Source organism: Ictalurus punctatus, chromosome 3 (genome assembly GCF_001660625.3).
Source record: "Ictalurus punctatus breed USDA103 chromosome 3, Coco_2.0, whole genome shotgun sequence".
NCBI lineage: Eukaryota > Metazoa > Chordata > Actinopteri > Siluriformes > Ictaluridae > Ictalurus > Ictalurus punctatus.
In genome coordinates, this window is record NC_030418.2 from 29837922 (window position 1) to 29855185 (window position 17264).

Genomic DNA, 17264 nt, shown 5'->3' on the forward strand with positions numbered 1-17264 from the left:
AGGAGAATGATAATGAAGTGGTGACTTCAAGGTTAAGGCTTTGTGCGATGGCGAGGTTGTGATTTCAAAATCGCAGCACCTCGAATCTTCCACGATTGTTTCACTGAGCAAGGAGCTCAGCCCAGAACTGCTGTATACTGTATCAAGTTGCAGGTGAAGAAAGGACTGGATGACATTGATGATGATGATGAGGAGGAGAAAGGAGAGTGATGAGTATGAGTAGCAGACTTATGAAGCGGAAGGTGGAATGAAAAGAAGGTGGACAATGAGGATGCAGTGGATGACAGTGGTGGGATTGTCAGAACGATGAGGAGAAGAAGGATGAACAGAAAGATATAGAGGAACATGAGAATAATAATGAGAAAGAGCAGCAGGAGAGATGATGAAGATGCTGACGAGGAGGTGAATGATGATGAGAGAGCAGCAGGAGAGATGATGAAGATGCTGACGAGGAGGTGAATGATGATGAGAAAGAAGGCAGGAGATATGATGAAGAATCGCGGAGCAGAGATGCGAAGGAAAAGAATGATGTGGAGGAAAATTAAGTAAAAAAAAGAGGAGGAAGAGAGGGATGTGGAAAATGAGGACGCAGTAGCGTAGAATGATGATGAGGAGAAGAATGATAAGTATGAAGAGAAAATTATGATGAGAGGAATGAGAAAGAAGAGCAGGATAGATGATGCTGAGGATGAGATGAATGCTAATGAGAAAGAGGAGCAGGAGAAATGATGGCAGGGAGGAGGAGAATTATAGAGAAAGAGCATCAGGATAGATGATGTTGAACTGCAGATCAAAGATAAGGAGAAGAAGAAGAATGATGTGGAGCGGATTTGAATCAAAAGAGGAGGAATATGTGTGGGAAATGGAAGTGGAAAATGTGTAGCATGATGAGGACGAGAATGATAAAGATGAACAGAAGAATGATGAGGATGATGAGAAGAAGAAGGAGGATTATGAGGATGAGGAGAATGTATAGGATGATGTGGAGATGCACGGTACAGAGAGAAGAGTGTTCATGATTAGAAGGAGCCGCTGGATGATTATGTGGTGTCAGATGATGGGGAGGAAGTTGAGGAAGAGGAGGAGAAAGAGATGGAAGAGGATGATGGGCTGTACGTTTTCAGTTTCACCGAATCAGTGTACTTCAACAATTATTATAGCAAACGTTAAACAAAATACACAAAGGATAAAAGAACATATATTCATCCACTCACTGCGGACTTTAATAGGAACACCTGCACATTCTTCCACTTATCTGATCAGCCAGTCATGTGGCAGCAGGTCAGGGCAGAAAATCATGCAGCTACAGATCGAGTTTCAGTTAATGCTTACATCTGTCCCAATACTTCTTTTGCTTTCTTTTTTTTTTTTTTTGGATCATACATGGTTTTATTTTTTTGAAACATTCCACTTGCTATCACCCAAATTACTTCATAGCATTTTTTTTTTGTCTATTGAAGAGTGTTTTGATTGCAGATATTTTAAAGAACAAAGGACTGCTATTCCATTTTTTTTTTTTTTTTTTTACTGACATTGACATCTGTGATTGAGGTAAGAGTGAACTCTAGAGATGCTGACTAAGGAGTGTTAACAGGGGATTTTCTCCTCTCATTTTGTGTTTTTTTTATATATAGTGCAGCGAAAGGAACCTTGAAAATGACATATAGTGATTTCTTTTTTGCCCAGTATCAAAGTGAAAGGCGTTGCATTAGGCTTTTACTACATTGCATTGGTTAGATTCTTGGAAGTTATATAACTCATTAGCACGGATTGTTATTGTAAGTAATGAGGGCACTGCAACCATCATGACGAGATCTTTATAGAAATAAACACTGATCTTGATTTGCCTTGGAACTGTTGAATTGGCCCTGGGAATGTCACTGATATTTGCCATTGTAGTTGCGCTTTCTTTTTAATGTTGTGTTGAAAAGATGTTGATTCCCCAGGCCACAGGGGTTTGTTCATGTAATCTACCTTGAGATTGAATGGCTCATTTCTTCTACAGAGCTGATCGCTTGGTTGAGTTACATAACATGATCATCACTCGGGCGGCCCTGTGTGTGGCTTTGCTGTTAGTGTTTTGTTGAATGTCTGCCTTTTTTGTATGCTCATTGCCCTAATGAGATGTTTCAGCTTGCGCTGTGCTCCATGGAGACCTGCTCTACTTGGCCTTCAATCCAAACCATGTGCTCTTTTTCAGCCTGGCAAATTGTCTGTCTCTTACCCAGACACAGGAAGTTTACATCATCTTATTTGTGGCTGTGCATTTGGATTTGGCAGATCTCTACTGGGAAAGCAGCACATAATATTTCAAGGTCTAGACTGTATTTTTTTTTCATGTGGGTGTCTTTCACAGGATGCGAGCCATTGTTTTTTGCAATATTCCTACCTGGATCTAATGTCTTGCTTCTAAATTTTTTTTTGTTTCACTTGTAAGCAGAGCTGGGTTGCATTACTGCCCCACAGCTTCAGGATCCTTGGTTCCATCCAGAGCTCAGGTGACCGTCTGTTCTTGCGTGGGTTTCCTCTGGGATCTCCAGTTTCCTCCCTCCCCCCCAAATCACTTGTTGTACAGCTAACGTTAAATTTCTCCTAGGTGTAAATGTTGCCTTATGATGGACTGGTGTCCCATCCAGGTTGTGTCCCCATCCTGGGATACACTCCAGATCCAACCCGACCCTCTATCTAACCGTTTTCTATTTCGCTTCTACTACACAGGGTTGCAGGGAAGCCTGAAGCCTATCCCAGGGAACTCGGAGCAGGGGACACCCTGGATGGGGTTCCAACCCATTGCAGGGCACAATCACACACACACATTCACACACAACGGACAATTTGGAAATGCCAATCAGCCTACACCGCATGTCTTTGGACTGGAGGAGGAAACAGACGAATCACAGGGAGAACATGCGAACTCTGCGTGCACAGGGCGGAAGGGGGAATCAAACCCCCAACCCTGGAGGTGCTAGGCGAACGTGCTAAACACTAAACCACCATTTGTCTGGTTTTAATATTTAGTGTGTAACCAGAGCTCTGATTCTGCTTGGTTAGTTCATACAATGTTGGATTGCTGCTTGTGCAGTAAAATAGCGTTAGAATCTGGATGATCTATCCGGTCTTGCAATAACACCGTACTGCAGGATATATGTTAGCTGTGCTTGGTTACATTCTCTCTGGCCTGTCTGTTTAAATGCTACTGCAGGAGTCAGACAGAGGCTGTTACTTACGACCTCATCAGGGGTTTGAGGCGTGAAAACGAGTCGCTACAATTTTTTCTGACAATCATACATAAACTTGTACTTTCAGCTTCAGGCTTGTGTGAAGATGTGATCAAACATAGCAGGAGTGATGTATGGGGGGGGGACTGTGGAGCTGTTGGCTGGTGCAGACTTAATTTGTTGTGGCTGTAGCATGGTTCAGCAGCAGTGACTGAAGACCTTTACGGTTACATTTATTCATTTGGCAGATGCTGCTGTTCAAATCCACTTACAAGGGAGGCAGAATCTAATCTAAGTTCTAGGTTGTTAAAGGAATGCTTCAGCATTTTTCAACCTAATCTCTATGTACCATTTCTATAGCATATCTGTTTACCACAAGCAATCATTTTAACCTGTTTCCTGTACCGAGAAAAGAACAAACAAACAAAAAAATCAATTTGCTTGAAACTCATTTATAATGGAAGGCTAAGGGCAGTTGACGCTGCTGGTGAACATTTATTTGCAGTCCAAAGTTTTTGAACACTTTGAGTTTTTAAAGGTTAACCACTATTGGCAATTATACAGTAGAATGAAAAAAAATTTAAATGAGTGGCTATCAAATACCTGACTTAGATCAGGGGAGTCGAATCTTATCCACAAAGGGCGGATGGGCATGCAGGTTTTCACTCCAATCAAGCAGGAGCCACATCTGATTCCACCTGTTTAATCAGTTGATCCTGGCTTTCAGTAGACTCGGATGTGGCTTTTGCTTGGTCGGAATGAAAACCTGAACCCACACCTGCCTTGTCTGGATAAGATTGGACACTCCTGACTTAGACTTTATTGTGATGTCATATTTTACATGGGATTTTCATTTTTTTTTTTTTTAATTATAAACGGTGAGTGAAAATCTTAGATTACAGAGGTCATCAAAGCAGTCAGTTTGGAAAATAAAATCAGATCTAGGAGACGTGTATTTGTGTATATGCTATACTGCTATTATAACAACCTGGCCAGCCACTTCGTTAGGAATAACTGCTCATTTATGCAGTCACTGACTACACTTACACGGACAGCAGTAATCTAATTGTTGACCTTATTCTGAATAAGATAATATTCTGATTAAGGTGTTTACATGAGTCGCTTTTAGAATACTCCTTTCATGTTCCTGTTGTACATGTTATAGAACATAGTTAGATTAACAGCACACGTCATTACGTCACCGCGCCACGCTGTCCGACGTTCCCTCCAGAATTTCACGTATCATATAGTTCGTCTTCGTTATGGAACCGTATACAGTTTTGGGTGTTTCATTTTTAATGTTACGAAAGCTTCAAGTGCAGTTAATTATTTGTCATGCTATACGTGCAAATAGACGACTGCTTGAAGCCGTAGGCTGCGTCCCAAACCGCGTACTTACCGTCTATATAGTAGCTGAGATACGTGTATTTCTCCTACTATATAGCAGGTAAGTACATGGTTTGGGACGCAGCCGTGCTCTCTTGTTTGCCGTTAAACGGTCGAGCTCTGCCGTGTGTGTACGTGTCCTGTCGTAAAATGCGGTGAAAACTCTCACACGACGTTAATAGTGTGATTAAGGCGTGTACATGTCTGTAATACACTTCCATAATGCGACTAAAACAGGAGTACTCCACACGTCTTAATTCCATTTGTGTTTACTTCGAGTATGACTTTAATCGGATTAAGGTCATCAATAATCGCTGTTTACATGCTAGTTTCTTAAGTTTCTTAAAGAGTATCGTCTTAATCGGGTTAATATCGCATTATTGTTGTCCATGTAAACGTACTGAATCAGCCACTCATGTGGAAACATGTGCTTCAGTTGATGTTCATGTTAAACATCAGAATGGGGAAAAATGTGATCTCGGTGATTTTGATCGTGGCATGGTTGTTGTTGCCAGACAGGCTCGTTTGAGTATTTCACAAACTGCCGATCTCCTGGGATTTTCACACCCAACATTCTCTAGAGTTTACACAGCATGGTGCAAAAAAACCTCCAGTGAGTAGCAGTTCTGCAGGCAGAAACACGTTGTTGATGAGAGAGATCAGAATAGTTTTGAGTTGAGAGGACAGCTATGTTAACGCAAATAACCACTCTTTCCAGAACACACAACATGTCAAACCTTGAGGCAAGTGGGCTACAATAGCAGAAGACAACATAAGGGTTTCACTCTTAAACTGCATAAGCACTTGTTTTTGGCGCCGTGCAACATCAAATTTAAGCACATCGGAATGGGATGGTTTTTTTCCTGCTCTTTTTTTTTTTTGCAGGGACTCTCAATGGAAATAAAATTAGATGAAGTATTTAGATGTCCTCGGAATGATTTGAAAAACTGAAAACAGCTTAGTTGATGAATATCCGACACCTCAGTGTGAATTATCCTTTTGAAGCAGTTACAGGTTTGAGTTGTCACAGATGTATCTACGTGAGCTTTGCACATTTAGATTGGGCATTTTTTCTTCCATTCATCGATGCAAATGTTCTCCAAAATTAGCCGAAGAATGTCGTCGGATGTCAATTTTCAGGTCATGCCACGGATTTTAAATTGGTTTTAAGTTGGGCTTCGATTATGCGATTCAAAAACACAAACTTCTTTTTATTTAGTTCTTTTTTCCTTTGTAGTTTTTGCCCTGTGCTTTGGCTCATTCTGCTGCTGGAGCATGTATTTTCACACTAAATGCAGATGTCTGGCTGACTGAAACAGGTTCTTATCAAAAGTTTGCTTATATTTGGCTGAATACACTTTGCCTGCAATGACGAGCTTTCCAGTTCTTCTGCTAAAAACAAAACAATCCTAGAGCATGATGCTACCATCACCATGCTTGACCACAGGAATGGTGTTTATGGCTGTATTTGGTTTACACTAAACCACTATGCTTTAGCTTTAGTTCAAATGGGGAAATTTTTGTTTTATCAAACCATTGGATCTGTGAAGAACTGATTATATTGTTGAGGTCTGCACAGTAAACTCTGTAACCCCTTCACTGTTCTAGCCGGACTCTTAAACACTTCTCTGATAATTGCCTTTCTTGCCCGAGCATTTGTTTTGGCATGGTCTTGGTAGTGTCTGGGTTTTTTTTTCCCCCCACTTTGTTTTAATGGATTTAACAGCACTCTCAAGAAGGTTCAAAGCTTTGCTGATGTTTTAACAACCTTCTCCTTATTTTCTCATCGCTTTACAGGCAGTTCCTTTTTTCTTCATGACAGCAGGACTGATCTGATCTGCTATTTTAGCTGTGAGATTTCCCAAACTCAGATATATTCATTGTGCACGCATACACTTGGATACCAAAGTCCTAAGCGGCCATGCATTATAAATTATTTTTCTGTAGTTTCTCGTGATCGCGACTTCATTTTCTCAGGAATCTCGACATAACAAAAGTTGTTTTCTCATAATCTCAACTTAATTTTCTTGTGATCTCGACATAATAAAAAGTTATCAAAGTTATCAAGAAAATCAAGTCGAGATCACGAGAAAATAACAGAAAAAAAAAAATTAATAACGCATGGCCGCTTAGGGCTTCCGTACTTGGAAACAAGTGGATTTAAAATTAACACGGGTCTACCCTCTTAGTGTTTATGTTGCATTTGGTAGCTTTCCAGCAGCATATTAATGATCTGCAGCATTATTCTTTCACCTAATTATTAAAATAAAGAGATTTTGTGCTTGACATTGCCTTAAGTTGTTCTGGTATCAAAGATTTAACAGCAAAGCTGAATTTAAAAACAAAGCTCAAATGCAGTTGAAGCTAATAAAGAAGTTACATTTCTCAACAACAACATTATCTTTTATTATCTTTTATTAGTAATAATTGATGCTTAATGCAGACCTCATTACAGAGCTTTTATTTTCCCTCTGCATCAACAGAACTTTTAATTTATATCGATTATATTCCACTTGAGTGTACGAGTCCAAATATAATGTCATGTATTAGTTTCCATAGAGATGCTTATTTTGGCATAACAAATGAAATTATGCATATAAGATGTCCTGTTTTTGTATACCAAAAAGCAAAACAGCATTTGTCTGATCTTCTAGCAAGATAGCTTTTTTCTTTATTTTATTTTGGCCATGTTTTCGCTGAGAGTTACAGCTGGAGACCACATACGTAAAATCAACACAGGGTTGATCTTTTGTTAGCTGTGGCCTGCGTGAACTTCAGGTAATTATGTAGCGAGAAGCAACATGATAAGCTCTCCTGCTCTCATCGAAGAATTTCTTTTATTCTGTTACATGAGTCGCTATTATTAGAGAAGATCTGATGCACACTGTACATTACTTTTCCATTAACAGATGGTTGAGATGTTTTCTTCAGTCTCCTTTTTTCCTAGATGAATCAGGACTGTAAGAGAGGACCGACTCAAAAAGTTTTATTATTTAGCACGAGAGCTAAATATGTTCGAAATGTAGTGTATTAGAAGGCCGTCAGAACTGAAACATAATGCATTATGGGGATGCTCAGCTTCAAAGAATTGAGCTGAAGTGGTATTGACTCATTGGATCACAGGGTCATGTGACTTCAAAATAATAATATTCTCATTTCACCCAAGGGAAGAAGGGACGTCTGCAGACCGGCTTGTGTATCTTTGCGTGGTACAGATTGACCCCATATGTAAACTTATGTAGATGTTCTATATCCCTATGAACACTGCTCTTAAATAAGGTATTATAAAATTGATGTCAGATGGTTAGGAAGGGCTTGTGTAGGTGTTATGTAGCTGTATAAACAATTTCCTTAAGTAAACTGTTATGTCGGATGGTCAGGATGTAAATATTATATATCACTGTGAACACAACCCTTAAATACAGCATTATGCAGTTCATCAGATGGTCATGAAAACCTTATGTATGTTATATGTAGCCCTATGAAAACTGCCCTTAAATAAGGCGTTACACAGTAAAGTGCTTACGTAAGTGTTATCTAGCCCTATAAACAATGTTCTTAAGTAAAATGTTATGTCGGATGGTCAGGATGTAAATGTTATGTAGTACTGTGAGCACTGCCCTTAGATAAAGGGTTAAGCAGTTCATCAGATGGTCATGAAGGGCTTATGTATGTTTTATGAAGCCATATGAACACTGTCTGTGTGTAAAGTGTTATCCAGTTTATGTCAGTTGAGCATGAAGGGCTTATGTAGGTGTTATGATGCCGTATGAACGCTTCTCTTAATTAAAGTGTCATGCAGTTTGTCAGATTGTTAGAAAGGGCTTATGTAGGTGTTACGAAGCCCTATGAACTCTGCTCTTAAATAAACTGTTATGCAGTTTGTCAGGTGGGCGTACAGGAAGGGCGTACACTACCAGTCAGAAGTTTGTAGACACTCGACTGAAATGTTTCTCAAGATCTTTAAGATTTTTTTTTTTTATCACAACATAGTTCCATTTGTGTTACTCCAGAGTTTTGATGACCTGATTATTCTTCTAAAATTTGGGAAAATAAAGAAAGAATGAGTGTGTCTAAACTTTTGACTGCCCTTTGAAGCCTTTGAACACTGCCCATATGTATAGAATTATGCAGTTTTTGTCAGATGGTCAGGAAGTGCTTATGTAGGTGTTGCACAGCCCTATGAACACTAATCTTATATGAATTGTTTTGTAACTGTGTAGTTTGTAAATGTTACGTAGCACGATGAAAACTGTCCGTAAATAAAGCATTGTGCAGTTTGTTGGATGGTCTCGAGGGGTTAAGTAGAATGTTGTGTAGTTTGTGTGAGTTGGTCAGGAAGGGCTTGTGTAAGAGTTATGCAGCCGTATGAACACTGCACTTACATAAAGTGTTGTACGGAATGCATCAATGTTTTAAATCTGCTTCGGGCAACATACAGGAGGACGATGCAGGGAGCGCAGCAATGGGGCAATGTGATTTATATATTTTTTTTGTGTGTGTGTGTGTGTGTGTATATATATATGTGTGTATATATATATATATATATATATATATATATATATATATATATATATATATATATATATATATATATATTTATAAATGTCCATGATTTTCATGAAAAGATTTTAAAAGTAACCATACACAATGTAAGTGATTATCAGAATGTGTTTGCCCTCATCTGAGCTCGGTCATGGTTTCTGCAGTGGAGAAGGAGGCGATGAATACTTGCCCATCTTCTACTCATCCCCTAGGGCCTCTGTGGCTCTTATTCAGCTTCCTTCAAGCAGTTTTTACCGGTTTGCAGCTAATGTGCACAGAGTCCTCTGCTATCATGCTCTGTTACACTGTTGCCTTAGAGGAGTGTCAACTTCGTGCTCAAACTGCTAACAGATCAATGAGCGGACTTCGCTAGTGTGCACTCCCCTCCAAGTGTTTGTAATTATGGTTTGAGTTAATCAATCACAGGGCATGAACTTACTTGTGTCTGTATCTGTAAATCTCTCTCGCTCTGCATTGATTGTTGGTCAGACTCGTCATAGTTTAATTTGTCTGTGCATGTATCGGATGTACCTTATGGGATGTATATGATTTACATATAATATGTTGCACATTAGGTGCCAAGAGTCCACAAGAAAGAAAAAAACTGTTCCTTAACTGTCCAAGTTAAGAAATTGAATTCATTTTGGTCCGATTTTTATCTTTTCAAACTAGACTTCATTATAATGCACTACTAAGTTTGTTCTTACTGACTGAAAGCAGTACAAATAAATAGTCACTTTCACGTAAATATAGCATCTTGACAGTTGAAGCTAATGTTCTGACCATTGATATTAAGAAAGATTTCAAATTTGATTTTGTTCTTGTATTTATTTAGTTTTGTATATTATGACCTTTTTCTTGCCTGGTCACACGAACTTTTAGTATTTATTAACTAGATTTAAAACATCCAGTCAAATCCATGCCAGTTTATATGGACAGTGCGATCGGCCATCTTTGCCTGACGGATGTCCGTTAGTGTCGCTTGCTTTTCTTACATTCGGGATATTTGATGATTATAAGATACTGAACTCATAAATTCATACAGATTCCTAACAAAGGTGACGTGGTGTGATTTTGCAGCATTTGTTATTAATGTTGAATTCTAAATTCTCCTGATTCTAATTTAGCTTTTTTCATGGGATATTTAGGACTTTTACTCAGTTATAATTGTGGCCCCCTAGTCCCCCCGCCAACCCCTACCCCCAAATCATAGCGAGTACACAACCAATCAGACGTTGCTGTGCAACTGTAATCTATTCATTATTATGCCACAGACAAGGCTTATTTAAGTACTCATTGACTGCCTGTTCTCATAATCTAAAGGGGCTTTTAATTAATGCTTGATTAAAGGCAGCTGCAGGTGGAGGGTAAACCAGATATCCCTGTAGATGACTCATAAACATGTCAAGTGCAATTTTATTGACATTCCTCCATAAAACTCGTATTAATTGGAATAAAATATCGTTTCTCCAGGACTGCGGGGTTGCGCAACAATATAGCAGCGTGGTACACAAAAATATAATAAGTGCTAACTACAGATCAAGTTTTAATGGGTTGTTGTTTGTGTAGTCACTGAGGCACATTAATAAAAATAAAAACAGTTGTCTGTATGCTGTGCATTATCAAACAGTTCAGCGGAAATCCGTCCTATTAGCAGCAAGAATGTTTTTTTTTAAAAAAAACAAAGTTTGAAATAGCAGCAAGGTCTGTATATAAGCCAAGAAAGAGATATGCTGTAATATGTATAGGACGTGTGTAATGATGGTCAGAGAAGTTGTATGTATGATTTTGTGTTTTATATAACGCAGGTGGCTCTACATGCATGTGGTGTGGCGACAGACATGGTTCTGGATCGCTGCGTTCAGGCCAAAGCCGGGTTCGTGATCAGTCCATGCTGTTACGGCTTCATCCAGAATACGCTCAAGTTCACCTTCCCTAGGAGGTTAGTTTGTGTGTGTGTGTTTACTTTTCTTGTTCCTACTCATATATGAAATGTCTGCCTGGCTATATTCTTGCATGTTATTAAGTCTTATTAGATGTCCTGTCTTTCTCTTCCTTCCCTCCAGCACTGTCGAAGCAGCAGCAGTACACCATACCTGAATTCAAATAAGTTAATAAATAACAAAAACAACTTTATCATTTGCCGTGCATTCTGTTTTAGCCTTGGAGGGTAGGCTGGGTAATCCTGTAATCCAATGCAATAGGAGTATATTTTTCTCCAGAGGGTCACGGGTATCAGTATGCGAAGCCGAACGGAGTCGTTTTGCCGTCATGCCTGAGCTGTTGCCATGACAGTGCCATGTTGATTTGTTTTCTGGCAGCAGTGTTTGTTTAACATGCTGACTGACGTGGATGGTGTCAGATTGTTATTTTACAGTAAGCCTGACAGGCAGTCTGTATGGTTTGGGGTGTTTCCTTTTCACGCTAATGCGCAGTCCTGAAAACAGCCACGTGTTGAACGCCTCTACAGTCGAGTGACAGCTACAGAATATCTCCTTCCCAAATATTCGAGGTGTTTGGTGGTGTGGCTGTCTAACAATGGAGTACTTTACGCAAAAACAAACTCTCACCCTGCTAATGTTGAAGGAACGCTAACTGGTGACAGAAGGATTGATGCTAAGGTTGAGACATGCTTTATTAATCCTGAAAGCAAAACTGGCTTGTCTTATACCAGCCAGTCCTACAGACTGATACACGTAAACACAAGAAAATACTCCAGTATAAGGCAGGGATATAAAACAGAAATTTCTGAAGTTCCAATTTTTTGCCTACAAGGGTCTGGAGAATCTACTAACATGATTGAATAGTCAACTATTACTGTTAACCAAATGAGTAACCATTAGAGATTAGTTTGTGGCTAGAAGACACTGATCGATGACTTTTGACTGGCCCTAAGGACTCTGAACGGATAAGATTTCTGTTTTGAAATAGTAATAAATACGTAATTCTCTGTCCATTCGTGTTTAAACATTCCGTTTTCATTGTCTTTATTTATTTATTTTTTTAACAAGCCATGTTGTCAGCTCAGCAAACACACAAAAACCTTTTCCTAATGTCTGTAGCCCTGTAACTTGTCTCTGGCCTGATGAGTTGCCTTCAGCTGAATCCTTTATATTAATGCAAGTTATTTTGTCTGCAACAGTGGCTACTATATTCTCTTATCAAGGCCTTAATATGTGTTCATATTCAGTACAGTACATTCACTCACTTAAATTCAATTTTGGATTATTTAAAAACTTACTTTATAATCCGCTCTTAATGCCATGATTATTATTTTTTTTAACTTCAGCAACTACAGAGTGTCCAGGGGACTAATTTTGCCAGCACCATGTCGGTTGTACCTTCGTCAGCGGATGTTCGTGGATGTCCGCTTCTCAGTTGTTCCCCAGCACTTCCAGTATTTTTTAATTTGTTAACACGTTTAGCTGCAGTGTCGTTGACACTTATAATTGTTACCCCCTAGTCCCCCCCCAAGCCCTACCCCCAAATCATAGCGAGTACACAGCCAATCAGATGTTGTTGTGCAACTGTAGTTTATTCATTATTATGCCACAGACAAGACGCATTTAAGTACTCATTGACTGCCTGTTCTCATAATCTAATTTAGTGTCAACCTTGCGACAGCTTCCCGATGCAGCCATGAAAACGATGTCAGTACGTTCTTCGTTTCTCAAAGGCGTTCTTAAAGGCTATCTGGAAAAAAATGAGATATTACATAAACTAAGTATGAAACATTGTGGACGACATTTAGCTAAAAAGTGTTGATTTCCTCACTTTATGGAGACTTATGGGACACCCTGTAGTCTTGACTACAAGTCATTGCTCGTCTTTCACCTGTTCTTTTTTTTATTTATTTAAATTGCACCTCAGTTGTTAGATGCGTTATTAATCCTCCTTTCCTTCGTTCTTCGCAGTAAGAAATTTGCAGACGTGTTGACATATAAGGTAAGTGTAAAGGTGTTAGACATTCCTCTCATCATTATTACATGCATGTCATGATATGTCTCTTTGGTTTATTCTGCCTTAGCACTCTACACTGCTGAAAAGTCTCTCATCTCTGTAGTAAACACTCTGTAGTAAAAATCTGAATCATACTGCAGAGTGAATAAGACAGCGAAATCCCTACACGTGGTACCAGATCTGTTTTGGATAAACTGAATGTCTCAAGAGATTAGTGTCCTCATGCTGTGGGTTTTGAACAGCTCATTACAGCTTCAGTAATCTCTTTACAGCTAACTCGGAGCAGTTTATTAGTCTTGTTTATGGATTCCTTTTTGTTTGCAGTAGCCAACCGTTCTAACAGCTCTTGTATATTCCGTTGAATGTTAGTATTCCTGTGAGTGTACTTATTGCACGTCAAGTGGTTGTAGTTCTTCCACTCTTCTTTCTTACTTCGGCTGTAAGAGACACTTGAAGTGGGCATGTGAGTGATTGAAGTGGGATTGAACGTAATCAGCAGGATCTACTGTGATTGCTTCAGCTCCTCCCTCTTACAAAGTCCCAACAGACGCAGATAAGTTAAATCTCTGAAAATAAATGGCAAGCTGAAATGGGTTTTTTAAAACTGATCTGCCATACTTTTCTCCCAGGCGAATGATCAGAGTTTATGTCCAGCCCAGATCTCAAAGATCTGCCACTCCATAGAATTTAGGTTCAATCTATTTCCTGGAGATCTACTACCATGAAGGGTTTAGGTCCATCCATGATTTGTGATGTCTACTACCCTGGAGGGTTTAGGTCCTACAGTTCACTTGAAGACATACTACTCCACAGATGGAGTTTAGGTCCAACCACCATCTTGAATTGTTTATTCCGACCTTGCTCATGGACATTTAAGAACCTGAAAACTTACCATTTTTCTTAAGACTTACTTTCCTGTGGTTTAGATTGTACCTTGCTCCTGGAGCTCTACCAATCTGCAGATTAGATTAGGCCCAGAAATGGAAGTCAAACCTTGTTCCTGGAGATCCTGCCATCCTGTAGAGTTCAGCACCAGCCCTGTTTCTGGAGCTCTTTCTAGATATCGCCTGTCTTTTATATTTAAGCTCGAACCTACTTCCGGCAAGGCTACCAACCTGGAGAGTTTGTGTGCGATTGTGCCCTGTGATGGGTTAGCACCCTGTCCAGGGTGTCCCCCGCCTCATGCCCAGAGTTCCCTGGGATAAGCTCAAGGCTCCCTTTGACCCTGTGTATGACAAGCAGTACAGAAAATTGATGTACGGTTGGATTTATTGTAGCTACGATCACCGTTACTACCTAAGATTAGAGGTAGTTCAGTTTGACTACACTCAATTTTTTCGAATTCCCAACAATGAGTATAGACTAAATAATTTCTCAGATTCAGGAGATCTTTGAGAATATTTGATTTGACTTCAGAACACGTCATCGGGGCACTAAAGGCTTTTTCGTATTTCTCTGTAGTGCATCTGTAGAGCACAGTGCACTGCTGTCTGCTCTCAGCTGATTACGGCTTAGGAAGCAATTGTGACGAATGGCATATTGGTGCCATACGAAGCACATGGTGTGCAGTATTATACATGCCTGCAATTCAGATTGCCTGTAATTTGGTCACACATTCATTCCTGACCACTGGGAATGAAGGCTAAAAATAACAACAAACCCCTCCTTTGCATTTCTATTTATTTATTTATATATATTCTTTTTACAGTTCTTCACAAATTATCTCCCCAACTCATTCTCAACACAGCATTAGCTGCTAAACCATTTATTATTGTTAAAAAATAACAATGCAATCTCCATAAACAAACATTGGCAGTAGAATGGTTCCTACTGAAGACTTCAGTGGCTTTAGACGTAGCACTGTCATAAGATTCCACAAGTCAGTTTGAACTTTCTGCCCTTCTAGATCTGCCCCAGTTAACTGGAAGTGCTATTATTGTCAAATGGAAGCATCTAGGAGCAACAACAGCTCAGCCGCAAAGCAACAGACCACGCAAACTCACAGAGCAGAACTGCTGAGTGCTGAAGCATGTAGCATGTAGCCTTTCCTCTGTTGCACTGCTGTTTTTAATTACAGAGTTGAAATCTGCCTCTGGAAGCCAACATCAGCAGAATAATTGTGTGTCAGGAGCTTCATGAAAGAGGTTTCCATGGCCAAGCAGCTGCACATACAGCCTAAGATCACTATGCGATGGAGTGATGTAAAGATCGCTACCACTGGACTCAGTGGAAAGGTGTTCTCTGGAGTGATGAATCATGCTTCACTATTCATCCTGGAAGTCTGATGGATGGATCTCGGTTTGGCTGACGCCAGGAGAACGCAACCTACCGGAATGTATAGTGCCAACAAAAGTTTGGTGGATGAGGGATGATGATCTAGAGCTGTTTTTCAGGGTTTAGGCTCAGCCTCTTTGTTCCAGTGAAGCGTATTGTTCATGCTACAGCATTCAAAGACATTTTACACAATTGTAGGCTTCCAGCGTTGTGAAACAGTTTGGGGAATGCCCTTTCCTGCTGACTGTGACAATAGCAGTGCCCCTGTGCACGATGACATGCTTTCATGAGTTTGGAGGTGTAGAGGAACTCCAGTGACCTGCATAGACCCCTGACCGCAACCCAACTGAACACTGTTGGGACGAATTGGAACATCAGTTATGAGCCAGGCCTTCTCGTCCAACATTTGTACCTAACAAATGCTCTTTTGGCTGAATGGGCAAAACTTTCCATCTTGTAGAAAGCCTTCAGAGCATAGTGGAGGCTGTTGAAGCTGCAAAGGGGATGCCAGCTCCATGTTAATAAAGTTCTATATTATATTTATTGTTTTGAGATTTGGTTAAGAAGAGTAGATGATGCCTACTTTTTTCTTTTCTTTTTTTTATTTTTTTATTTCTAGGTCTGAGTATCAAAATGTAGTTCTCAAAGGACTCCAGAAACTTCAAAAAATTGGCAGCACTTTTGATAGTGTGCATCATAAACTGTAACACTTTTAGAATCTTGGATTACTACCTACCGGAAGTAAAGCTGGCCACTGCGGGGGATTAAAGTGCACAAAAAGAAGAACTCTATTTTCTGTCTCAGCTTTTCCAAACCACATGAAAAGAGTCAAATATCTGAGACTGTTCACTGGAAAGTCTAATAATACATTAACCCCAAATGTCTTTGTTTTGTCCAGGAGCACATGATCTTGTGCAGGTTTGCGGACCAGACAGCTGTCCAGCTTCCCACTGAGCGTCGTTTAATCGGTGAGTTTCCCTTATGGTGGTGCTTGAAAGTTTGAGAACCCTATAGAATTTTCTATATATCTGCATAAATATGACCTAAAACATGATCAGATTTTCACACAAGTCCTAAGCGTAGACAAAGAGAACCAAATTTAAAAATTAGACAAAAGTATACTTGGTCATTTTATCTGTTGAGGAAAATGATCCAATATTATGATCCAATGTGAGTAGCAAAAGTATGTGAACCTCTAGGATTAGCAGTTAATTTGAAGGTGAAATTAGAGTCAGGTGTTTTCAATCAGTGGGATGACCATCAGGTATAAGTGAGCACCCTGTTTTATTTAAAGAACAGGGACCTATCAAAGTCTGATCTTCACAACATGTGGAAGTGTATCATGGTACGAACAAAGGAGATTTCTGAGGACCTCAGAAAAAGAGTTGTTGATGCTCATCAGACTGGAAAAGGTTACAAAACCATCTCTAACGAGTTTGGATTCCACCAATCCACAGTCGAACAGATTGTGTACAAATGGAGGAAAATTAAGACCATTGTTACCCTCCCTAGGAGTGATCGATCAGCAAAGACCACTCCAAGAGTAGGACGTGTAATTGTCCATGAGGTCACAAAGGAACCCAGGGTAACTTCTAAGCAACTAAAGGCCTCTCTCACATTGGCTAATGTTAATGTTCATGAGGCCACCATCAGAACACTGAACAACAATGTGTGCATGGCAGGGTTGCAAGGAGAAAACCACTGCTCTACAAAAAGAACATTGCAGCCCGTCTGCAGTTTGCTAAAGGTCACATGGACAAGCCAGAAGGCTATTGGAAAATGTTTTGTGGATGAAACCAAAATAGAACTTTTTGGTGTAAATTAGAAGCATTATGTTTGGAGAAAGGAAAACACTGCATTCCAGCATAAGACCTTTATCCC

At 39.7% G+C, this 17264-nt stretch overlaps 1 protein-coding gene across 3 annotated transcripts in view; it reads left to right on the forward strand.

Moving 5' to 3' along the window:
- Nucleotides 1-17264, forward strand: part of gstcd (glutathione S-transferase, C-terminal domain containing) — a 125409-nt gene that overhangs the window by 97863 nt on the left and 10282 nt on the right. For 2 of the 3 annotated variants that reach the window (XR_008396341.1, XM_017463306.3), the window contains exons 9-11: nt 10958-11091; nt 13064-13094; nt 16282-16351. Coding sequence is in view for 1 of the 3 variants with exons in the window: in XM_017463306.3 (XP_017318795.1) it covers nt 10958-11091; nt 13064-13094; nt 16282-16351 (235 nt within the window). In the remaining 2 variants the exon portion in view is untranslated. Of the gene's footprint in view, nt 9108-10957; nt 11092-13063; nt 13095-16281; nt 16352-17264 lie in introns of those variants that run through there. The other variant, XM_017463307.3, reaches the window with a different exon arrangement.